At 38.5% G+C, this 25,442-nt stretch overlaps 1 protein-coding gene across 2 annotated transcripts in view; it reads left to right on the top strand.

Annotated features, from left to right (window-relative positions):
- LOC131044635 (protein DNA-DAMAGE INDUCIBLE 1) overlaps positions 1-25,442 on the top strand; it is a 77,570-nt gene that overhangs the window by 39,739 nt on the left and 12,389 nt on the right. For both annotated transcript variants that reach the window (XM_057977997.2, XM_057977996.2), the window contains exons 11-13: positions 666-758; positions 854-923; positions 1,146-1,213. In XM_057977997.2, the coding sequence (XP_057833980.2) occupies positions 666-758; positions 854-923; positions 1,146-1,213 (231 nt within the window). The remainder of the gene's footprint in view (positions 1-665; positions 759-853; positions 924-1,145; positions 1,214-25,442) is intronic.

Here is a 25,442-nt window from a genome sequence, read left to right as displayed (position 1 = left end):
ATAGAGCAGCTGGTAACATAGTTTTATTGTTTTATTTATTTGTTGAGTTGTAAGAGATCCAACAAAGAATGCTGGGAAGTGTCCCCAGGATGTTAATAAAGAAACCTTCAACCAGGAGCAAATGTCTCCAAGCCCTTCCTATCATTCAAGGATGTCATGGAACATGTCCTATGAGCGCTCTGCATTCCTGAAATTTGAGGGAAGTCACCTGGGAACCTTCCTCCCCTATTCCTGATTTTTCAGGGACAAGCAGCATGCATCTAAGACTTACCAGACAGAACACTTTTTTTGATAAAATAATATGGCTTCATCAGCATAATTATTCTTTCTAAATTGACATTCACAGGAACAAAGAAATGTAATTCAGCTCACAAACCATTTGATATTTGATGCAATACTGACAAGTAATTTTGTTTTCTTTTATCGAACATATCTTATTATCGAAGACATTATTTACTACAGATTTTCTGTCATAGGATGATGCTTTACTATCTCACTTATTACTGTGCCATAATGTGTTTATGTCTTCAGTCACATGGACCGTTTTCATCCTGACAATTATATCTATTTCAACTTCAGTTTTAATATGAATAAGCCTACATATATTAACATTTAAAAGCTTTTCATATAACAATTATAAATCTTTATTTTACTTCTGAGCACAGATAGGGACAATATATTACCCCTGTACATTCACGGTGCTCGATTCTCCTGATTTGGAATTTTTATTTGGACTTGATATGCTTCGAAAGCATCAGGTATTTGAGTTTCCATTATTTGGTCACTTTTAGCTTTTTATGTTAATGCTTTCCTTTCATTTGTAGATTCTGACCATTTATTTTTGCTTTTCTAGTGCGAAATTGACTTGAAGCAAAATGTTCTGCGTGTCGGTGGAGGGGAAGTATCTGTACCCTTTTTGCAAGGTAAAAGCCTGCATCCTTTTTGTGCTTCTTGAGTAATTGGACTCCAATTTGTGGTTTCAAACAAGTATCGTGTTTAAGGGAAGTTTAATGAGAAGCACTAATTTTGGTACGATGGATTGCTTATATCTTTTACTTTTTAAACTGGAATACATAAAAAGATGTCTTTATGTTCCCAGATTAAGATCTTATAATTTGAATATTAACTTAAAATCTGTGTTGCAGAGAAGGATATTCCAACCCAGTTTCTTGTTGAAGAAAAATTTGCAAATCAGGGAGCATCTGCTTCAGCTGTGAGTTTAAATGAATTATTAGTATAATGTTCCCACGTAAATGCTTTCTTTTATACTTATTTTTCTAGAATTGAAAATTGAATTAAACAAGAAGTTACAGATTTCCTAAATTGAGACCTCAATCATTCTGTTCTTGTGTTTCCTGGAGTAAATGGCACATAATATTTTTTTGAAGTTACTAATATTGTTTTAAAAAGGGCTGCTTTGCTTTGCTGACTATCAGAAAATGGTGGTTATATATTTGTAAATAAGTTATTAAAAAATCAAAAGCATAAATGAATCATAGATGCATATATTAAATTGAATGTCCATTAGAACGACTTAGTTGATTCTCAAGGTAATTGATTAATGATTAGCAATAAGATTGGATAGTTTTCTAAAGGAGCCATATTGATCACAATAGACTATAATTATTTGAATAGCTTGAAACTTAGACTTTTGTGTGTACTAATTAATTGAGAGCTTAAAAGTATTTTTGAGGGTACGCATTGTGCCTGAACTTTTCTATATTCCAAAGGCACTCACTTATATATAAAACAAATGAAATATTAAATAATCAATATGTTAAATTAATAATAAATGTTAATTTTTAATAAATTTTATATCTCTTGGGTCTACTTGACCCAACTGCCCCTATGGCAGTTTTATCCTTAGTAGCCAACATGTTTTGAATTGCTATTAGTAAGTGATCGCGGGAAGAAGACATCATCAAAGAATTTAGTCATTAACCGCATTATACAAATGCAATCTTCTTTCCAGACAAAAATTTGGCAGGGAGCTCATGGATAGGACAAAATCCCTATCTGTAGTCTTTCCAGTTATCATTACCATTGCATTTCTCTTCCGCCTATTATGACAGGAGTTCTGACTGTCTGCAGATCTGTGGCAACACTTGAAGAAGGGTCGACAGGCTTACCCTTGTTGCATGTCTTTAACGGCAACAAGTCTAAGAGGATTGAAGTCACACTCAAGCGAATGTGTGGGTTCCAAATAGAGCGACTTGGGCTCCATCAAAGCCTGAACACAGAGGCAATCATTTCTTGCTTAAGGCATTGGAAGGAAGAGACGACTAAGTGTGAAGTGCAGAGATACCTCATGCAGCAGCTGCTTGGGTGTGGGACTCAGATTGGGTTGAAATCTCAGTGGTTTTCCAGAATTGTAGCGCATTAGAGCCCACAAACCTGCGAGTTCTTTCACCTTATAACGCAAGCCTACAATCAACAATCAATCCAATACCTAGCACTAAACAACACTGGGTGAATGTGTTGGTAATACGAAGGAATTGATTATGTGTTTGTCATTGATGTCAACACTAGCTTATTTGGTTGTCTACCGGGCTCTGGTAGAATGGTTGGATTGTGATGATGATCAGGAGATTTGTCTCCGGTATGTGGATATGGTTTGGTTCGGTTCGGTCGTTCATGTGGTTCAAATGCGTGTCACATTCAGTTGTTTCAGGATTTGGTGATCCGGAAGCTATCGTATGTTCTAGTAAGCCTTTTGGTTACCGGTAAGGGTTTTACCGGTAGAGCTTTGTTGAAGATCTTTTGATGGATTTGATAAGTTGTGTTGGTGCGGCTTCTAGAAGGTTCTCAGGATGTTGATGGTTATCTTGTTCATGTTCCAGTTGATCTGTGGTGTTGCATTTGACTTATGACGACCTATTTTAGGTCCGATGCTATTCTGTGTTATTGACACTTAGGTTATGGACCGGTTTGTGTAACGTGTTAGTGGATGCTCCTGATGCGTTACCGGTTGGATTTATTGATTGGATAATGTTGTTTCGACCTCAGGCCGACTTGGGTTATCATTGGAATGGGGATTTATGTAATGGATTTATTGTATTATCTTTTATGTGGCCGACCTAATTGTTTAGGTCCAGGGTTTGTATAAATATGATGTAAGATCTCTTTGTAGATCATGTCAAGGTTATGGTTATGGGATTATTTGCGTGCGAATAAAGTTGTAATCATATGCAGAGGTTTTGGTCGATCATAGGTGATCGAATTGGGTTTGTGTAAGAGGTTTAAGACCTCTGGTATTGAGCTTAACCGGAACTATACTCAAGCATAAGAGATGCTATTCTTGTAGTTCAATCTTCTTTTTGGATTGTAGTTCGAAGATTTCTTGTAGTCAATGAGGCTCCTTAGTGATGAGCAGTGTGCTCTAGGCAGTGTGCCTTCCTGCATGTGCAGGCCACTATCATGTAATATTTATTCAACTGGCCAATGGATAGATATTGTGGGTCACAAATCCCACTGCGGTTTTTCCTCTTTGAGGTTTTCCATGTATAAATCTCTGTCTAATGGTGTTGATCTTTGTGGTTGCATTATTTGTTACTTGTTATTTGCTTTTATGCATACCCGTTACTAAGTTTTTGTGCTAATAAGGTTAAAATTAATCATACCTGGAGAACACCGATTCACCCCCCCCTCTCAGTGCTCTTGGATTCCAACAATTGGTATCAGAGCTTGGTGCCTCGTAATAAGTATAACAGCTTGAGGAAGATCCTGAATTCGGAATCCATGGAGATGAGTTTGAGGAAAGAACTTGAAGTAGCACTTGAAGACTTTGATGCTGAAAGATTGAAGAACATGAATATGCAAGATGAGCTGAGATCTGCAAAGGAATTCATCTTTACTTTGCAAGAGAAGTTGTCATCTGCACAAGCCAAAAGGAAAGAACTCTGTGATCAGTTACAAAATCAAGATGATGAAGAAAAGAACTTTCCAAAAGTAGAAAGTCGTCTAAATTAGCTCAAATCAATTGCAATCTTCGTCCTTTGGGCTGCTTTCTAGACACAAGGATGACGTCTAGACTGTTCTAACCATGGCTTGCACACATTGACTCATAACGTTCAAAACTCAAGTCGCTTAAAACTGACAAACTAGGCAATACTGACGCAAGAAGGTCAGAAGGCTCTAACAAAACCCTAGAAAGTAGGAAAAAGGGAGGGTCCCCTTTTGCAATGGGGTGATGTGTCAAAAAGGTCACAACAAAACCTTTAAATGGTGAAGAGTACAAAAGCACAAGAAGAGGTCAAGGATGAGGTGATGATAGTGGAGGAAAAACAAAGATTGGAGCCTCGAGATGTCAAACAGGAGTGTTGTGACGTTTTCACACATCGCCTCATTGCAAATGGGTACCCCCTACTTTTTAGGTCCTCTTGGTCTTTTGGTTTTGGTCCTTTGGGTTTTTTTCGCAGCAGTCTATTCGATCTCCTTGGTTTGCAAGTGTTTTGGGTGAATTTGATTAAGTCTACAAGTCATTTGAGTAAATTTGGCCAAGTCTGGATCTCGTTTGGTTTATTTTAGGGTTTTGCTCTTCAGACTTAGGTTAAGTCTGGAGCTCGTTTGGTTTATTTTAGGGTTTTTCCCTTTAGACTTAGGTTTGAGGTCTTTACCTTAGGGTTTTGGAAAAATTGAGTGTTTCAATGAAATCGAGACCCTTCAAGGAAGCCACTAGTGAAATTTGAGCGAATTTTGAGCAAATTTCTATTTTTAGAAAGTTTCACTGCCCTCTCGGATTGTCTTTATTTTGCCAAAAATCAAACTTACTATTTTTAGCAATTTCTATTTTTCAGTCAGTTTCTATTCTTAGGAAGTGTCACCTTGTCCTGGTTTGCCCTAATATAATGATTTGAAGTACTTACTATTTTTAGTAAGTCTATTTATGGCAGGTCCATCTCAGGCAGTTGGCAGGACATTGAAGGTAGAGCACTCCTAAAAATCCATGTCTAAATCCGGAAAGTTGAAAAGCAGATAGTTGATCAAAAAACAACTTAAGTTTGGAATTCCTTCTTGAAGTGGAAAAGCATTGAAAATTTTCTAAGGCAGAGAAAATTCACTTCAAATCCAAAATTGGCACCCCAATTTGGAAAAATGAATAAATTGCTAAGTTTGGAGGAAAATCAAGTAAGAATCCTTCACCCCATGGAAAATGCATTCCAAAAGTCGATGGGCGTCAAGATGGGGTCAGGGAGGAAAATGTCTTCAACTCCATAAATCCTCCACAACATGGTTTTAGCGCCCAAGCAAGGTGGATGGGCACCAAATAGGGGTTGTGGAGGAATTTTCCTCCCAAACCCAAATTCCTGCACTATATGGATTTAGTGCCTAGGACAAGGTGTAGAGCACCAAAATTGCCTTGTGGAGGAATTTTCCTCCAAGGTAAGGATTCTTCCTCAACATGAAAACAATGCCCAAACTAGAGATATAGTGCCAAAATGGCCTAAGGGAGTAATTTTTGGGAAATTCTTGCATGGGTGGTTTTAGCGCCCAAGGTTAGATGGATAGCACCAAACAGAGGTTGTGGAGGAATTCCATCCTCCAAACCATTTTCTTCCACAACATGGATTCAGCGCCCAAGTGAGGGTCAGAGCGCTAAACTAGGTGAAGGAGGAATTTTCCTCCCAAACCCAAATTCCTGCCCAACATAGAATTAGCGCCCAAGCAAGGGGTTAGAGTGCCAGTTAGAGGTTATGGAGGAATTTCGTCCTCCAAGACAAATTCCTCCATGATATGAAAATTCTGCCAAGTCAGAGTAGAGGGTGCCAAATAAAGGCAAGGAGGGAATTTCTTCTCTAAGACAAAATTCCTGCGAGGCATGAAATCCACACCCAAGTTGGAGATTGGGCGCTAAAGAGGGGTGAAGGAGGAATTTTCCTCCTTAGTGGAAAATTCTCACAGCATGTGATTAGCGCCCAGGTCAAGGAAGGGAGTGCCAAACAAAGGTAGTGAAGGAAAAACAAGGAAATCATTAATCCCTCCTTCAAGATGGAAATTTCTTCCCAACGATAGTATTGAAGAGGAAATTCATAACAAGGAAGAAAATCAAAATTCCTCCACAACATGGATTCAACGCCCAAGGATGAACTGGAATTCTTGGCAAGGAAGAAAACCGAAATTCCTCTCTTAGGAATAGAAAAATTCGCCTAGGATGAAGAAGTTTCAAGATGAAGGAAAAAATTGGCCAAGGAAGAGAATTTTCTCTCCTAAATTTCAGAGCTCAAAATGGAAAAAATTCCTAAAAAATAGGGAAAGTGACAAATTGATCAAAAATCTCCCTTTAGGATGAGATGAACTTAAAAACATGAAAAAAATTCCTTCAAGATGAAAAATTCTTTCTCCAAGGATTCTCTCTCCAAGAATTCCAGACGTACAAGAATCTTTCAAAAGTGGAAAAGATTGTTAAAATTCTTCCAAGGCAAGAAAATCTTCCAAAATGTCTCTTGTGAGCTCGGAATGGAAAGATTCTTGTAAAGGATGATTTGGCGACATGCAAAGAGAATATTCAGTATTAATGAAGCACAATTCGGAAAATTATAAAAGTTCCTATGACAACGAGGTCCATTTGCATGGCGAGAATTTACTGAGTGAATGGCAGCATGATGGCATATTTATTGCTAGTGGACATCTTGACCGAGTAGTGGCATACTTAATGCATGGCGGCTACCATATTCCTGGAAGTGATGGTGCATTCAATGCACATTGGGCGAATTTGGAAGTGATGGTGCATTTATTGCACAATGGCGGTTCTAGCTTGATGGGCCATTTATTACACATTGGGCGAATTTGATGGGGCATTTTGTAATGACGATTTGTAGTATATGAAAATGATTGGTTCATGCAGTACCATGCAACATATTAGATGTGATGCTGTGATGATTGGTTTGTTTGAGTATGAGTGCCATGAAGAAGAATTGTAGGGTTATCTAGAAAGTCCTATGATTATGCACTGAGTATTTGGAGGTGGGCCAAGAAACATCCACACTTCTTTGTTCCAAGATTGATGAGAATGCTGTTGGAGTTTGGGTGAGAAATGTTTATCTCAAAATATTGCAGCATAATGGTGGAGCAATGATTTTGAGGCAGATATGGGATCTTGGCACTCAATTTTGGCATGTAGTTGTGGATTGCTAGAGGACAAGCAATCTCTAGGATGGAAGGACTGTAGTGTTCCTGATTTCTATTTGGTAGGCCAGCCCAATGATTAAATAAATAAATGAAAAATTAAATAATCAATAAACTAAATTTATAATAAATGTTAATTATTAATAAATTTTACATCTCTTGGGCTGACCTTACCCAACCGCACCTATGGTGGTTTTATCCTTTGTAGTCAACCTGTTTTGAATAGCTATAAATAAGGGATTGCAGGAAGAAGATATCATCAAAGAATTAGTCATTAACCGCATTAAGCAAATGCAATCTTCTTACCAGAGGAAAACCTGGAAGGGTGCCCATGGATAGGATGAAATCCCTATCTGCAATCTTTCCGGTTATCATCACCATTGCCATTCTATTCTGCCTATTATTATAGGGGTTCTAACCGGTTTCAAATATGTGGCAGCATTTGAAGAAGGGTCAGATAGGCTTACTCTTGTTGCGTGTCTCTGACCATAGCAAGTCTAAGAGGATCGAAGTTACACTCAAACAAATGTGTGGGTTCTGTTGACGGGTATTTTGTACACTATCAAACACAGAATAAAATACCTAAAGGTACCTTATCCTCTCTTGAATAAAGTCTCCGAATGCTGAAGATATCGCGAAAAGGATCAATCGGGATGACTTCAAGGTTCTTGTATGTAGGATCTCTACGTGTGGATAAGCTCTCTGTGGTATGATGTGATTTGCTGGAATCACAAGGGGACTTACATTTGATGATTGAACGTCTGATCTGCTTTGAATATTGCTGGAACACAGGATCTTACTAGCTTGGACTTGAAAAAAGGAAAAAAGACGAGGGCGAGGAGAGGATCTAATCCTAACACTAAGAATGTAAGAGCAATGAATGATCTTTGATGAAATTATAACTAAGTCTTGTTTTGACATCACAGGAACATCTCCACAAGGTTAGTGCGATCTTCGAAGGAAAGCTTTATGATGTTCAAATCATCACTGCAGGCATAGACACCATCGGGCTGATGCATATCAATGAAGAAGCGACAACTGAAGTTAAGCTTAAGCTGAACGATTCCAGTTGACTACGCAAGGCAAGTCTGCAATCAACAAACTGCTAGTAGTATGGATATACGAATTTCACCATCAATCAAGCACATTTCTTCCACTCATCTAATAACATGAAATCAAATATGAGAAGTATAAAGACCATGCAAATTGTCGAATCAACCCATAAATTTCACCATTTCTTCAATGAAGTTTTACAAGTCTCTTACAACAACATCTTGGCAACAATCTTTGCCTTCTCTCTCTACTCTACTCTAATTGCTATTCTATCAACTAGCTAACTACTCTCTATCTGTCTTCTAACCGCTTTCTAACTCCTAACTCTCTTTACAAAATGAAATGCCAGGGCTTATATAGTGCCCTCAATACAATTCGATGGCTTAGATCAATTCGAGATCAATGGCCAAGATTCAACAATGAAAACCCTAATTAGGGTTTGTTACAACCATTACATAACATTTAATGCTTGACCAATGATAAAATTGTATTGCTTGGACACATGTCCTCTCTAGAAAAATCGACCAATGGATAGCCGGGGTAGGTACATCGGAGTTTGTGCCACCTTCCATGAGTTAGGTACATTGAATCTGGACATGCTAAGGTGGACCACACTGACTGGAGAAGTGATGACTAGGATGCCACCTCGTCTGACACTTGTAACTTGGTAAATATTCAACTTGATGTTGTTGAGAAGCTAGCTTTAATTAATTCTTCTGGAACTATCTGCTTCTTCAACGAACCCTTGCTCTGACTTCTTGTGTCCTTGATTTGTAGGATGATTGATGTACCTCGCCTTGGAATACTGGATTGGAGAAGTCGCCCTTGATGATGTTAGTCCAAAGAAGGTCGTCCTTGTCGATGCTAGGCTGGAGCGAAGAAGGTCGTCCTTGTCCTTGCTTGATCGTTCTTGATCTGGCTTGATTTTCCTTGAGGAGAGTCTTCCGACTTGTAGATCTTTCGAGCTTGGAGTCGCCATCTTGATACCTACACAACATTTCAAAATTAGTAATATATCTTGAAATCTAAAAAATTAAACTTTAAAAGGAAGATTCAAGATTTTAATTAGGAAATTTCATGATAAATCTTGAGTTATCATTTCCTAATTTAGGACTTTCAAAGCAAAATTTAAATCTTCAAAAATGGTGCCAAGGTGATTACGCCATACCTCCACTTGGGAATTAATTCTAAAAAATGATGCAAAAAAAGGAGAATTCGCTAGGCAAAATGTAGATCAAGACTCCCTTTAGCAAAATGCGCCCCCTTTAGCTTGGAAAAGAACTCCATCTTCCACTAGCTTCTTCAAGATCTGGAAATTTGCCTTCAAATGTCTTCAAAAATCTGGAAATTATCCTCCAATCTAGCAAGAAATTCTCCTCTCCAATAGCCTTCAAGATGAATTTCGCCTTCCTTAGTCTCCACACTTGGTAGAAATCCGCTCCACACAAGCTAGATCTTGCACCTCCTTCCTTGCTTCTCCAAATCACACTTGAAACAATGAGTGAATGATTTGAATAAAAAAAAAAAACACACCCCAAATATATAGAGCGCTCACCTTCCACTTACCCATGAGGCCGACCTTGCAAGTAAAGGCAAAAAATAAATAAAATTAAAAAAGGAAGAGGCCGACTTGATAAAATGAATAAAAATAATACCTCAAGCGCTTCATCATTTAATTTTAATTTAATAAAAATTAATTTTAAATGCCTTTATAATTAAAAATTTCGATTTTAAGGCTCAAAATTAATTATTAAATGCCATGCGCCATCATTAAATGTCAATTTAATTTCAAAATATTTCAAGGTTTTATCGAATTTGCAATTTGAAGGATATTGGCGCCCAAGCATGGGAAAATAATAGATATCAACAAGATCGCTCTGGTCCCTTGGAGAGGGATAGGAGCGCCTATACCTTTTGGACCTCACACTTCTTTTTTTTTTACGTCCAAGACCTCATTTTTGACGTCCAAGATGGCATTTTTACTTAGAATTTCGAGTTCAATTTATTCGATCTTTGAAATGAGTGCACTTTAAAGCATTTTCGCCCTGGTCCCTTGGTGAGGGACAGGAGCGATTTCATCTTTTGTCCTTGGTCTTTGTCCTTTAGATCGCCAAATCAAGTTTGGAGGTAAGCAATGACCTTCGTTCATCTCTTCTATGTATGTTCAACCCGCTTCTTCAAGGCAAAAACGTGCTTTCCCAAGATTTTCGCCCTGGTCCTTGAGTGAAGGACAGGAGCGCCCTTTGCCAATTGTCATCAAAATTCGTGGTCCTTGTAACTCCTTTCCACCTCGAGGCATTTTAAACATCATTTCAAATTTGCGCCTTGGCTTAGATTTGTCCAAACTTGGCGAGAAGGACTGGATATTAGGTTTTTCGCCCTGGTCCCTTGGAGAGGGACAGGAGCTATTTTGCAAATCCAAGCTTATCTGTCCTTTGTTAGCCTTCCAAATTATATTAAATGGATAAATCATGTTTTCCTTGGTCTCTTCAAATCATAAAATTGTCTTGATCCTGCAAGAACAGTGCAAATTTGAAATTCAAGCTCCGGTCCTTCAATGAGGGACGGGAGCACTTTTGCAATTACAAGCCAATTCGTCCTTTGCTAGCTTCGAAAATTATCTTCAACGGATCGATTGTGTCTTCCTCCACCCACCTCAAACGCGAAACTTGCTTTCCTTTTGCCAAAAACTTGCCTTGAGGGAAAATCGCTCTGGTCCCTTGGAGAGGGACAGGAGCGCCCTTTGAATATAGCCCTGGTCCCTGGGTGAGGGACAGGAGCGAACTTGTCATTTAGGTTGGTTTTCTCCTTTGTGGCCCACTTAAATTATATTCAACGGACAGAGCACACTCCCCTTGGCCTCTTCCAATCGCAAAATTATTTAAGTCTTGTGAGGATAATGCAAATTTGGGATTCAAGCTCCGGTCCTTCAGTGAGGGACAGGAGCGAATTTTGCTTTCTAGGCCAAATCGTTACAATTTTCATCAAAAAATGTCTTGGCTAAGGAAGATATCATCTTACTTCATGCTATGAATAAAAGTTAATGTCCAAAAAAGGTCTAAAATTGTGCATATAAAGAAAAGCGCTCTGGTCCTTCAGTGAGGGACAGGAGCGAATTTGACCTTCTAGGCAAAAAATTCATCATTTCATTGTTTTTGATCAAGTTTGGATGCTCTATCATGCTCATTTCGTCCTTCACCATGCTTTTGATGTCTCAATTTAACCAAACAAGGCCAGGAATGGCTCAAATAAGTATTTTCGCCCTGGTCCCTTGGTGAGGGACATGAGCGCTTTGCCTTGGTCCCTTGGTGAGGGACAGGAGCGAAATTCGCTCTGGATCCTCAATGAAGGACAGGAGCGAAATTTGACTTTTTGAACTCTCTATCAGGATAATTTTTATGGAATATAACATTTAAGTATAAGAGACATTACTTTAAGTTATATTCCATATATACTTTCAGGATGTTTGAGAGTGGTTTCAGACCTCCAGGAGTTATATTGCAAAATCTAGTTTTTTGAGGTTTTTCAGTTTCCAGACTTAGTCAAATTTCAGGATCAGGACAATCCAGACTTAGCCAAATTCCAGGACATTCCAAACTTAGCCAAATTTCAGGATCAGGACCTCACTCAAGTCGGACTTGCTTATCCATGTGATCCCCCGGGCAACACTCAAAATGCAAAGGCTAGCTAACAAAACCCTAAAAGACCAAAAAAAAAAACAAACCCTAAAAAGCAAAAAAGCAAGGGTCCCCATTTGCAATGGGGTGATGTGTGAAAACGTCACAACAGGTTCCAAACAGAGTGACCTGGGTTCATCGAAGTCTGAAGACGGAGGCAATCATTTCTCTCTTAAGGCATTGCAAGGAAGATGTGATGAACTTGACATGTTGAGGCCAGTCGGCCTACCTAGTGGTGTTTTATAACACCCGATTCTTTGTTTTTGATTTTAATACCTTCAATAAATGAAATTATTGTAAATTTCACATTACCAGACCTATCCTGGGCCGACTTTTCTATGTAGTTAGTATTATATTTTTATTTTGCTGGGCTGACTTGAGGTCGGCTATCGTAATAGAACGACACAAAAGCCTATTTAAGGTGTTTGATCAGAGGACGGGCATGCTTGGATAATCTAATTTCGCCTCGGTGCACAATTTGAGACTGGGATGTAACCCCCAATTCTTAGGCAAGGTGGGACACCAAACCCTATACTTGCCAATCATTTTTCCGAGCTCCAATCCATAGTAATTGATCAAGATTGCCATTGTCATTGCAGAAGGATTGTGATGGACTGCTTTGGGAGGAAATGTAGAAGGACAACACAGTAACTGAACGAGCCTAGGGGACAGGTTGGCACTGCTTTATCTTGCAGTGTGTCTGCAACACCTGCAAGCTAAAGGTAATCAACAATTTCTCTCTACCAGATCTCAGTGGACAAATCCTACAAAGTCTGGTACATCATTCAGTATAGAATGGTCAGATATTCAAGGCTACTCGAAATTTTGTATAGCATTGATATTAAATTTCAGTGTCTAGCTGTAAACTGATCTGGGCAGTAATATAACTTGGGAATTCATCTTTTTTGCTAGTTTGTGTGTTGTAAGACTCTTGATTTTAATAAATATATACAAAGATTGTGCCTCAATCCATATTGTTTCTATATGTTTAAGTCTGGCCTGAGTTTGGAGTCTTACAATGGTATTAGAACAAAAATCCTGCCAGCCTGTGGGGTGCAGAGGTTGTTTACACTGGTATCAGAGCCTTTGATTCTGCTAGCCTGTAGGGTTATTGATGAGTGAGAGGGAGTAGAGGTATGAACAAAGAGAGAAAAAGAAGAGTATAAATATGGGGGATCGTGAAGAGGACCCTGTTCAATCTTTTTTTAAAAGATCCGAAAAGTTTCATCTTAACATGTCTGAAACTATAAAGGAGATGATTTAGTTGTTAAGAGGTCTTAATCAATACCAGAATGGAGATAAACCTGTAAATGATAAGAGTGAAGGAAGCAACACTAACGGAGAGAAGTTGGCTGCAGATGAGGGAAAATTTCAGTCAACACCAAATCTTTTAGAGCGAAGTTTTTGACAAATGAGGAAGTCCTTGAAGAGCAACCTGATCAAGCCAATGAAATGGGGCGACTCCATGTTGAGTATCATTCTTTAAGTGATGCAGTTAAAATGACATGACCTTTGCAGAGTATTGTAGTCTGAAAACTAGAGGACATAGAAAAAAAGGGTATGATGAAAGGAAGGACATCCGGTACTGATTAGGGAAAATTACCATCCCAAACTTTGATGGGACAAGCAGTATATCTGCAAGATCATGGTTGCAGAAACTGGAAACTTACTACTCAAAAACCCCCATGCTCGAGGAGGAAGCTCTCAAGTTTGTGACCCTACATTTGGAAGGAGTAGCTCATGGTTGGTGGTATCATGGGATCGTGACCTAAGGACATGATACAATAACGTCCATAGAAAAATTTAGTTGAAGACTGATTGAAAGATTTGACAAAACAGACCCAGAAGTTCATTTTTGAGATCTAGCTCAGTTGAAGAAAGAAGGTAAAGTGGAGGATTATGTTGCAGCATTCCAAAAACTTGCTGTCATGGTGCTTGATGTGTCAGATAGAAGACTAATAGTACTTTTTGCTGAAGGTTTGGTTGAACCTCTCAAAGGATTACTTAAAGCATTAAATCCTACAACCTTTCAAGAGGCCATCACAATTGCTCTTAACTTGGAAGACTCAGTATCAAGAGACAGTTTCAATCACAAGAAGATTCCACCTATGCAGCCCAGGAAGCCTTTCCAAAGAAACACAACACCACATCTGCAACAAAGACTAGGCATAATGATGTTACAAGGAATGAATTAAGGAGGAAGTTATGTTTTACATGTAAGGAACCTTGGCAACCCGGACATCGCTGTTTAGGGAAAGGGCAAATTCATTACATCGAAGTATTCTCAGATTCTGAAGGTGAAGAAACTGAACCTGAAAAGGAAGCTGAAATTGTAGGACCTTCTGGAGGTACCTTGGCAGCTCTCTCTGGGGAACCACGTTACAATGCGTTCTGCCTTAAAGGACTTTCGAAAGGGCAAAAGGTAATCATTCTTATTGATAGTGGAGCTACATATAATTATATTAATACAAAGGTAGTCTTACATGGTTTGTCAAGCATAGGGACAATGGAAATATCTGCTAAAAGGATGGAAAAAGTCTTCTGTAAGGGACAAGTAGCATGTGCAGTAAAATGCCTCATCACCAATACAAGTGCTATTAAGAAAGGTGATGTTGCCAATATGCAGATCCAATCTATTTTGGATAAGCATAACAAGGTCTTCAAAGACATTCCTCCTGAACTACCCCCCAATAGAGGTTTCCAGCACATTATTGAGCTTGAAGGAGCTAAACCAGTGATGATCACTCCTTACCGCCACCCAAAGGTTTACAAAGAGGAAATTGAAAAGGCAATCAAAGAGCTATTGGATATGGGACATATAAGGCCTGGTTCCAATCCTTTTGCTTCATTTGTAGTGCTGGTCAAGAAGAAAGATGGGACCATGAGGATGTGTATTGATTACCAGGCCTTCAACAAGGGGACCATCAAGAATCGCTATCCAATTCCATGCTTTGATGAATTAATTGATGAGCTACATGGAGCCAAGTACTTTTCTAAGATCGATTTGTGTTTTGGATACCATCAAATTAAAGTTAAGGATGAAGATGTACACAAGACAGCTTTTCGATGCCATTATGGACACTGAATTTTTAGTGATGCCCTTTGAACTAACAAATGCTCCGGCCACATTCTTGTATGAACCAGGTATTTGTCCTCCAATTGAGGAAGTTTGCGTTGGTCTTCTTTGATGACATTTTAGTTTATAGCAAGACTTGGGAAGATCATTTGAGACATGTGGATGAGGTATTGCGTATTCTAGAGAATCAATCTTTTTATGCCAAAGTATCTAATTGTGAGTTTGGGTTGTGTTGCTTAACAAATTTTGTTTCCTTAAAAAATATAACAATATGACTTTATGCCCACACTGGAGAACAAACTGGCAATCAACAGTTGGAGAAGTCGCTTGTTTTCTGCAACTTTCCTTTGAATTTTAGAGGTACAACTCCCTCTTATGATATGAATTTGGGGTTTTTTAGGTGTTCTTTTAACCAGAAAGCAGGAAAGGCAAAACTACAAAGTAAGAAAGATTGAATAATCAATTATACATGATTTCCACAACAAAGTATAAAGATCAATTACTACAACTTTAGATTCAAATCATCCACTAACCATTGCCATACAATACTCACACAAAGATGAACGCCATATAACAACAAATGGATTTGGGGAAACAAGCCTTAAGATAACTCATCGTATGAAAACTTAGAACAAGACGCATTCACAATTTCCATATTCAGAGATAACAACATAATCTACTTGTCATTCAAAAAACAACACAAAGTTTGCTTTCCAAAACTTTTCCCCCCTTTTCTATCTACTAATTATCCCTTTTTATATCTAAATCCCCTTTTCCGTTTTCAGGGAACGGTTTGTTTTAGAGTAACGGTCTTGAAAACGACCCTTTAAACATGATTTCAGATAAAAACAAAAATTACCAGAACTAACACTAAACTTGTATTATAAACAGCTGTCAACTTCACATTCCTTCTTCCTCGGGCATTGGATTCCTACTAGTAATCTGATTATCGATCATCTCTGCCTTCGTCTCCTCTTCTATAAGTACCTAGAGGATTGCTGAAAATTCGTCTTCATCTTCTATAAGCTCCCGATCAAGGTCGGTTAGGTCGAAAAGGATGTCATGCTACAGTTCAACATCCGGCTGCACCATGGGACCTTTCCCCTTAAGCACCATCCTCTCAGACTAATCACCACGATTTCTTCTAGCAGCTATTTCTTCTTGCAGATGCCGTTCGTGATTTTCGGCTTGCTCAAATTTTTTTCTTAATAAGGCAACAATCTTCCTAAATCCGGCAAAATCGGTTTGCTGTTTTCATGCAAGAGCATGCAACCCTTGGATGATATTTCCTTGCTGGCTCTTTGGCCAATTCAGATCTGGATTATCAAATGGCAATTGGTTATCATGAGGCAAAACCATTTCGACAGGGGGAGCTCATGATGGCGTTCGTTACTTAAGTCAATCTTCAAGGGTGGTGCATTTAATTCCGTTCGCAAAAAAGTAATAATATCAAGAATTACAACTTATGCCGCCACCTTTGCATGTCCTCAACCGTTTAACCTATCATAAATGATGGTACTAGCAAATCTCCTTTTGATTCATTCCTTGGGAATCGTGCAGTAAGTGTAGCAAATCTCCTTTTGAAAATAACTGGGGGCTAGTAGGTTGCAAGAATTATTGTATCTAGGATTTAGTGAACATGGAGTAAGTGTAGATGAGGAGAAAATCAAAGCTATCCAAGATTGGCCTACACCAAGCAACCTAACGCAGTTGAGAGATTTTGTGGGGTTACGCAGCTACTATAGAAGGTTTGTCAAGGGATTGTCACAACTTGCTGCCCCCTTAACAAATTTAACTTAAAAATGAGCATTTACATGGACTCCATCAGCTCAACAAACCTTTGATAAGGTCAAAGAGGTAATGTGTTCGTGCCCCATCTTGGCGATTCTAGATTTCTCACTTCCTTTCATTTGGAATGCGATGCTTTCGGTGAAGGGTTTGGGGCTGTTTTGATGCAAAACAAGCATCCCATAGCATATGAGAGTAGGAAGCTAAAAGCAGTTGAGCGAAAGTTTGCAATCTATGACAAAGAGATGTTAGCTATTATGCTTGCTTTGGCCAAGTTTAGGCAATATTTGGTCTGCAACAAGTTTTTGGTTAAAACTGATCACAACAACTTGAAATACTTTCCGAATCAGAGGGATTTGAAATTTTGAATGAAAGACAACAAAAATGGATAAGCAAAATCTAGGCCTACGACTTTGACATTGAATACGTCAAGGGAAATAATAACGTAGTGGCTGATGCATTGTCTAGAAAACCTCATTTGTACTCTATCTCTGATATATCTGCTGATTGAAGAGCATTAATTACTGCTCAGTATATCAAGAATCCATTTGCTACTGATGTTGTAGAAAGCAAGGTGCAAGATGATAGGTTCAAAACAGCAGAGGAGTTAATTCTTTACAAAGGACAAGTATATGCCACACCTAAATCTAAAATGAATGAAAGGATTTTAAGAGATTGCCATAACAATCCTCTTGCTGGTCATCCACATTTCTATAAAACATATAAACAAGTAAGGGAACTGTTGTGACGTTTTCACACATTGCCCCATTGCAAATGGGGACCCCTACTTTTTTCTGCTTTCTAGGTTAGTGGTGGAGTCTTTTAGCTATTAGCCTTTCATTTGGAAGAGGTGTAGTATCTCAGGTGGCTAAGATGTAATCAAGAGAAGTCTCTCTCTTTAGGATGAGGCGAGGTCAGTCAGTTTTCAAGGCTTTGGAAGTGAATGATTCATGATAATCATCATCTTTTGCTGGCAAAATCAGAATTGAAATGCAAATTTTGCTAAGGCAGATTTGTTTGGAGAGTCAATATTCTAAGGAAGGAGCTGAAGTTCAAATTCTCATGAAGGGATCAAGGAAATGATTAAGTTATCAAGGTTCACATTTTGTAATCACTTCCTTTAACCAACCAAGGCATTGACAACACTTCCTTTGCCCTCCTAAGCCCCTGACCTGCCTCTCTCAACACAGCTAGTGGGTGCCCAAACTCCAATCATTCCCACTTCTTTCTCCTAAACCCCTCCTTCCATTCACCCTCACTTCCTTCCATCTTCTCTTCACCTTCTTTCCTCACATCCATCCTTCCCTTAGACATTCATCCCTTCCACTTCACAACCTCCCATCCTCCATCTACCCTACCTCTCACTTCCCTCTTTCTTCCCTTAGCACGTGCTTCCATCCCCCTTTCATCTTCCTATCTTTCCTTCCTATCTTTCCACTTCACCTTTCTCCTCCATCTTCCATTTCCTTTCTTACCCTTCACCTACCATTACTACCTCACTTATATCTTCCATTCCTTATCCCTCCATCTTCCTTCCTTTACCACCCCTCAACCATTCCATTCACCCTCCTACTTCCTAACATTCCATCCTTTCTTTCCTTTATCTCTCACCTACCTTCCTTCCATCACCCCACTTCCCACCCTTTCTTCCATTCCTTATACCTCCCAGCTTCCCTTTCTTTCATCCTCTAACCTACAACTCACATCCCTTACCTCTTATTTCCCCTTAGCATACCCCCCGATCCCATCCTAGCGTACCATTCTACTACCCATTGTCAACTCCTTTACTACCTCCTACACCTAATCCTATCTTAGCCTACCCCCGCAACTCTTATCCTACCCTCTTACCACCTACCTTACCCCCGCAGTGTCTCCCATCTCTTTACCACATCGTCTCATCCTTTCTTGCCACGACATCCCTTCCACCTCATTTCTTTTGAATCCCCCCACTACTGTGAAGAGCACACAGTTATATTGAGAGGGGGGGTGAATTAGTATAATGAAACTTTTCAATTCAATATTTTATATGATAGAATCAATCACTAAAAATAATTTTGCATATGAATACAATAACACAAAGATTTAAGTGGAAACCCAATGCGGGAGAAAACCACTGAAAATGAATGCTATATATTTATGTTCTTTTACAATTTTGTGAGCACCAACCCACTGGAAGCACCAACTCCCTAACTCTGTTTTGTGAGCACCAACCCATTGGAAGCACCAACCCTCGAACTCTGTTTTGTGAGCACCAACCCACTGGAAGCACCAACCCCCGAACTCTGTTTTATGAGCACCAATCCACTGGAAGCACCAACCCCCGAACTCTGTTTTGTGAGCACCAACCCATTGGAAGCACCAACTCTCTCTGCTGAAATTGTGAGCACCAACTCACTCTTCACAAATCTAATTTTCCATCTTGAACATGTTGCTGTAACAATGGATGATGGACAATGGTAACACTCTTTAAATCTGCATACACATCTTTATACAAATATGTCACAATTTCTTTCTTAAATCTGCTGTAAGCTGATCATAAATCTGCCTTACTCTTCATTTCAAATCTGCATGTGCTAAGTTTATATATCTGCTATTATATTCTAAACTTAGGCTCTTTTAGGACTGATTGTTCATGTTTCTCTTTGCACACCTCTTACTTCACCTACGTGAGGTATACTTTCAAAAATCCACAGTTTTATACAAAGTATATATATCCAGCATATCAACATCCTTCTCAAAGCATTTTTAAAAATTCATATATATATGTGCTAGTTCCATCGGTTGCAAACCAACATGACTTTTAGTTTGAAAAGTCATATCCTTCAATATTTCAATAACTTCTTTTTGTTAAATTCTATTAATAAACTTTTTACGTGAGTATTTGTTTGCCAAACACTTTTGTTTATATTAATAAACTCTTATGCCACTATACCTTAGACAATACTTTTCATAATAAACAAACCACCGAACTTAATGAAGCTCGATAATATGTATTGTAAAAATAAGGTATGTAATTTATTTACGATATTATTTTCTCCCAGCCGGTATTAAGTAAGTTCCGCAAAACACAAAGTTTAATAATTTTTGCTGTTGAGATTTATTTTTCACTTTTAATTTTGCCGCTCCATATCTATCTCCGCTTTAATTAATTTAAAGTGTGCCACCGATAATATTGTTCAATATATTAACGTTGATGAGGTGCCGTAAAAAATACTTGGTTAATACATCCGCCATCAAAACATTTTTTCGCTTTAATAAACTTGCCGCTATATTAATATATTTGCCGATAATTATAAAGTCTTTCCATATTATATATCGGGTAATAAATATATCGGATTATTTATAAAGTCTTTCCATTAATAGTTTTCATTTGATTTCTATTTTTGCCTTCAGATAATGATATAGATACGAACCATGCTCACTGTAATCTTCTGCTTCATCGTGCTGATTTTCCAGGAAACTTCCAACCAACACCCGACTCTAGGATATATTTTAGATACTTTCATTCTTTCTGTGATGTCATTTTAGACGCTTCCTGCTTTCAATTAATTTGACATCAATGACAATACTTGCATCAATCTCCCCCTTTGTCATTGATGGCAACTTTACAATCTAGATTGCTCCCCCTCAAACCAACACTCCCCCTGTCTCCAATTTCTCCCCCTTTGACATCAATGGCAAGGGATTTTCTGTTGTTTGTAACTGTTGTGACCATTTCACACATCGCCCCATTGCAAATGGGGACCCCTGCTTTTTGCTTTCTAGGGTTTGTTTTCTAGGTCTTTTAGGGTTTTGTCTGTTAGCCTTTGCATTTTGAGTGTCGCCAAGGGGATCACCTGGATAGCAGGTTTTGCTTGAGTGAGGTCAAGTTGATGAGTGATGAAGTCTGGAATGTCCTGATCTTGAAATTTGTCTAAGTTTGGAATGTCTTGATCCTGAAATTTGTCTAAGTTTGGAATGTCCTGATCCTAAAATTTGACTAAGTCTGGAAAACTGAAGAATCCTCCAAAAACTAGATTTTGCAATATAGCTCCTGGAGGTCTGAAACCACTCTCAAACATCCTGAAAGTATATATGGAATATAACTTAAAGTATAAGTTTTCTTATACTTAATGTTATATTCCATAAGATTATCCTGACGGAGAGTTCAAAAAGTCAAATTTCGCTCCTGACCCTTCCAGAGGGTCCAAAGCGAATTTCGCTCCTGACCCTTCCAGAGGGTCCAAGGCGAAAATCAATCTAGGACTCATTTCTTGCCTTATTTGACCAAATTTTGACTTGCAAGGCATTTTGAAGGGAAAGTTGGAAATGTTTGAAAACCTTGAAAAAATGATGGATTTTGGCCAAGATTAGGAATTTCGCTCTTGACCCTTGCTGAGGGTCCAGAGCGAAATTCATTATAAACTTCATTTGCCACCTTGTTTGAGCTTGAAACCTTGTTCCTGGCCTTGAAAATGATCTTACCTCGCCTTGTGAAGTGGTTTGAAACTAAGAAATTGAATAGTTTAGCCTGGAATGAAGATTTTGCTCCTGACCCTTGTTGAGGGTCCAGGGCGAAAATTTTGTATGAGCCTATTTTTCACTAATTTTGGCTAACTTGTTTTGTGCAGGGTCTCCCGGAAGGAAGATTGGACGTCACTTGATGCAATTGAGGGTTTGAAAGCATGAAAATTGATGAATTTTGGGCAACAAAGGTAAAATCGCTCCTGACCCTTGTTGAAGGTTCAGAGCGAAATTTTGAATAGCTCTCATCTTGCAATAAAAAAAGTCAAGTTTTGGATATAGATGAAACGAAGACATCTCCCTTTACCCACCTGAGAAAGTGTCAATTTGAAAAAGTGAAGGATTTTGTTGAAAACTTAAAATTCGCTCCTGACCCTTGCTGAGGGTCCAGGGCGAAAATCTTGTGGGAAATGTTTTTTGCTTAGTCTTGGTTCAATTGGAATGTCAAAGAGGTTTCAAGGTGAAAAACGAAACATTTTGAGTCTAGATTGCAAAATTCGCTCCTGACCCTTGCTGAGGGTCCAGGGCAAAAATCATAAAACCAACAATTTCCTTTCAAGTTTGTGCTAAGGCAAGGTTATACCAAGGTAGAAATGGCCTTCAAAAACATGATGAATGAGGATTTGCTTCCAAAACTTGATGATTCTAAGCCAGGGAAGAAAAATTGCTCTTGACCCTTGTTGAGGATCTAGGGCGAAAATTTGAAAATCCCCTATTTTGCCTTGCAGGAACGAACCAAGCTTGGATGGAGTGGAAGAAGAAGACCTTTGCCTAGCCTTGAAGGGTGGATTCAAGAAAAGTTGATGAAGGAGTAAGCACAAATTTGAAAAATCGCTCCTGACCCTTGCTGAGGGTCCAAGGCGAAAAAATCCTAAATGCACTTTTCTTCCAAAATTCAAGTGAAATCAAACCCAAATTCCAGTAAAAGATGCCATTTGGAGTGCCTTGGTGATATTTTGGATTTGCAAAAATAGGATATTCAAGGCCTAATTTGGAAAATCGCTCCTGACCCTTGCGCAGGGTCCAGGGCGAAATTATTGTCAATCTTCATTGAGGCCTTGATCAATCATTGATGTTCCTCAAATCCCCCAAAATTGCTAACTTCGAAGCCTTTGGAAAGGATAAATTAAATTCGCATTTATTAAGGCATTGACAATTTAATAAATTAATTTTTAGGCCTTGAAATAAATAAAAATTTCCCCTTGGAGGCATTGAAATTAATTTTGAAAATGAAAAAATTAAGTTGGGCACTCAATATTTGTTATTTGCCTTTATTTGTCAAGTCGGCCTTCTTCTTAGTGGTTTTTATTTTATTTTAAGGCTTATTTGCTAGGTCGGCCTCATGGTTGATTAGGGTGAGCGCTCTATATAATGGGGGAGTATTGCTTTAAGTTTCAAATCATTCATTCATCCTTCTAAATGCGAAATTGAGGAGCAAATTGGAGAGGCGAATTTCTTGCTAGATTGAAGGATAATTTCCAGATTTTGGAAGATATTTGAAGGCGAATTTCCTGATTTTGAAGAAGCTAGTGGAAGGTAGAGCTCTTTTGAAGACTAATGGAGGCGTAATTCATCCAAGGGAAGACTACAATCTAAACCTTGTCTAGCAAAATCCAGTCTTCTTTCATCATTTTCGAAGGTCTTAGAATTAAGTACTCAAGAGAAGGTATGGAAATCATTTTGATATTCTTCGTCAAGGCTTGTTTCAATTTCATAGCAATTTTTGAAAAGAAGTCTAAGACTTGAGAGTTTGATTTTGTTGATTAATTAATTAGGAAATGAAGAATTCTAGATTTATCATGAAATTTCCTAATCAATATCTTGAATTTTCCCTTTAGAGAGTCTTAATTTCTACATTTTAAGATATAATGCTTAAAGACTAATTTTGGAATTTTTGTGTAGGCATCAAATGGCGGCCCGGAGTCGAAAGATCTATTACTTGGCAGACTCTCATCAAAGAAAATCAAGCCAGATCAAGGACGGTCTCCTCCAAGAAGATCGAGCAAGGATAAGGGCGACCTCTTCCAATCCAGCATTCCAAGGCGAGGTACATCATCATCCTGCACATCAAGGACAAAATAAGTCAGAGCAAGGGTTCGTTGAAGAAGCAGATAGTTTTAGAAAAGTTAATTAAAGCTAGCTTCTCAGCATCACCAAATTGGATATCTACCAAGTTCCAAGTGTTAGATAAGGTGGCATCCCAATCATCACTCCTCTAGTCAGATTGGTCCACCTCAGCGTGTCCAGATTCAATTTACCTAACTCATGGGAGATGGCACAAACTTCTATGTACCTACCCCAGCTATCCATTGGTCAAATTTTCCAGAGAAGACATGTGTCCAATTAATACAATTATTTCATTGGTCAGAATAAAGTTTGTTGTAACAAACCCTAATTAGGGTTTTCATTGTAGAATCTTGGCCATTGATCTCAAATTGATCTTAGCCATTGAATTGTATTAAGGGCACTATATAAACCCCGGCTCTTCATTTGTAAAGGCTAATAGAAGATAGATAGTTAGTAGTTAGAAGGTGAATAGTCAGTTGATAGAATAGCAATTAGAGTAGAATAGGAGGACAAGGCAAGAAATTGTTGCCATTGATTGCAAATAAACTCCATTTTCATTGAAGTAATGGTGAAGTGTGTCGTTTCTTGCAATATGCATGGTTTCTTGTTGAATCTTCAATTCTAGATGGTAGATGATTAGATCGAATGAAGGAAATTGTTGAATGCACCTGTGTGGAATCCGTCTAATCCAAACCACTAGCCTCTTGCTGATGGTAAGTGTGCCTTGCGTGGTCAACTGGAATAAAATGAGCTTAATCTTAAGTCATTACACGTCTATTGTTTCATGCATTATCTTGAATGGTGATTAGTGTCTGATGGTGTAAGATTTGAACATATTGGAAGCACCCCTTAGAAGATCGCATTGAGTTGGTGTCGAATTGTTCAAGCCTGATGGTGAGACCCAGCCTAGTAGGACTCCACCTAGTCATTCATCCATCTTCTCGCATTCTAGGTAGTAGAGTAGACTTTCTTAACCTTGCATCTTTTGCCATTTGTTTGTCTTCCAGTTAGTAAATAGAACTCGTGATTCCAGTAAATCAGACGTTTAGTCGACAAGTGTAAGTCCCCTTTTGATTCCAGCAAATCACATCATACCACAGAGAGCTTATCCACACGTAGAGATCCTACAACAAAGAACCTTGAAGTCATCCCGATTGATCCTTTTCGCGACATCTTCAGCATTCGGAGACTTTATTCAAGAGAGGATAAGGTACCTTTAGGTATTTTATTCTGTGTTCGCATGTGCATAAAAAACACATCAACAGTAACCTGCCCCTTTTTAATGTATGCTTCATACGAAGTGCTTAGTGAGAGGATGAGAGTGATATTACTCCCAATTTATCCCTTAGGTACTCAAAAGTCTCTTTTGGAAGAGGCTTTGTAAAGATATCTGCTAACTGTTCTATTGTTGGAACATATTCCAACTTTACTTGCTGCTCAAGAACCTGGTCTCTTAAGAAATGAATTTTGATAGGGATGTGTTTTGTCCTGGAGTGCATCACTGGATTCTTTGACATACTGATTGCACTTGTATTATCACAATAGATAGAGATAGGATGATCATACTCAATCTTAACATCTTGAAAGGTTTGTTTCATCCACAATACTTGCGTAGAACATGCTGCTGCTGCAATGTACTCTGCCTCTGTGGTAGATAGAGATATTGAAGCCTGATTTTTGCTCAACTAGGATACAAGGTTGTTGCCAAGGAAAAAGACTCCTCCACTGGTGCTTTTGCTATCATCCTTGTCACTTGCCCAATCAGCATCTGTGTATGCTTTGAGAGTGAAATCATCACATTTTGGGTACCACAATCCTAAATTCATTGTACCCTTCAAATACTTGAAGATTCTTTTAACTGCCTGTACATGTGTTTCCTTTGGTGATGCTTGATACTGTGCTGCTACACCAACAACTTGCATTATATCTGGCCTGGTAGCTGTTACATATAAGAGACTTCCAATCATGGATCTATATTGAGTCTGACTCGCATCAGGGGATTCATCATTTTTACTAAGTTTGTAACTAGTGACCATAGGAGTATTGATAGGATGGCAATCCTCCATTCTAAATTTCTTCAACATCTCCCTAACATAGTCTGTGAGAGAAATATCCCTTCATTTGATTGTGAAATCTGCAATTCCAAGAAGAAA

Source organism: Cryptomeria japonica, chromosome 1 (genome assembly GCF_030272615.1).
Source record: "Cryptomeria japonica chromosome 1, Sugi_1.0, whole genome shotgun sequence".
Classification (NCBI taxonomy): Eukaryota; Viridiplantae; Streptophyta; class Pinopsida; order Cupressales; family Cupressaceae; genus Cryptomeria; species Cryptomeria japonica.
Note: the sequence above shows the minus strand (reverse complement) of the source record. Positions and strands in the feature narration are given on the sequence as shown.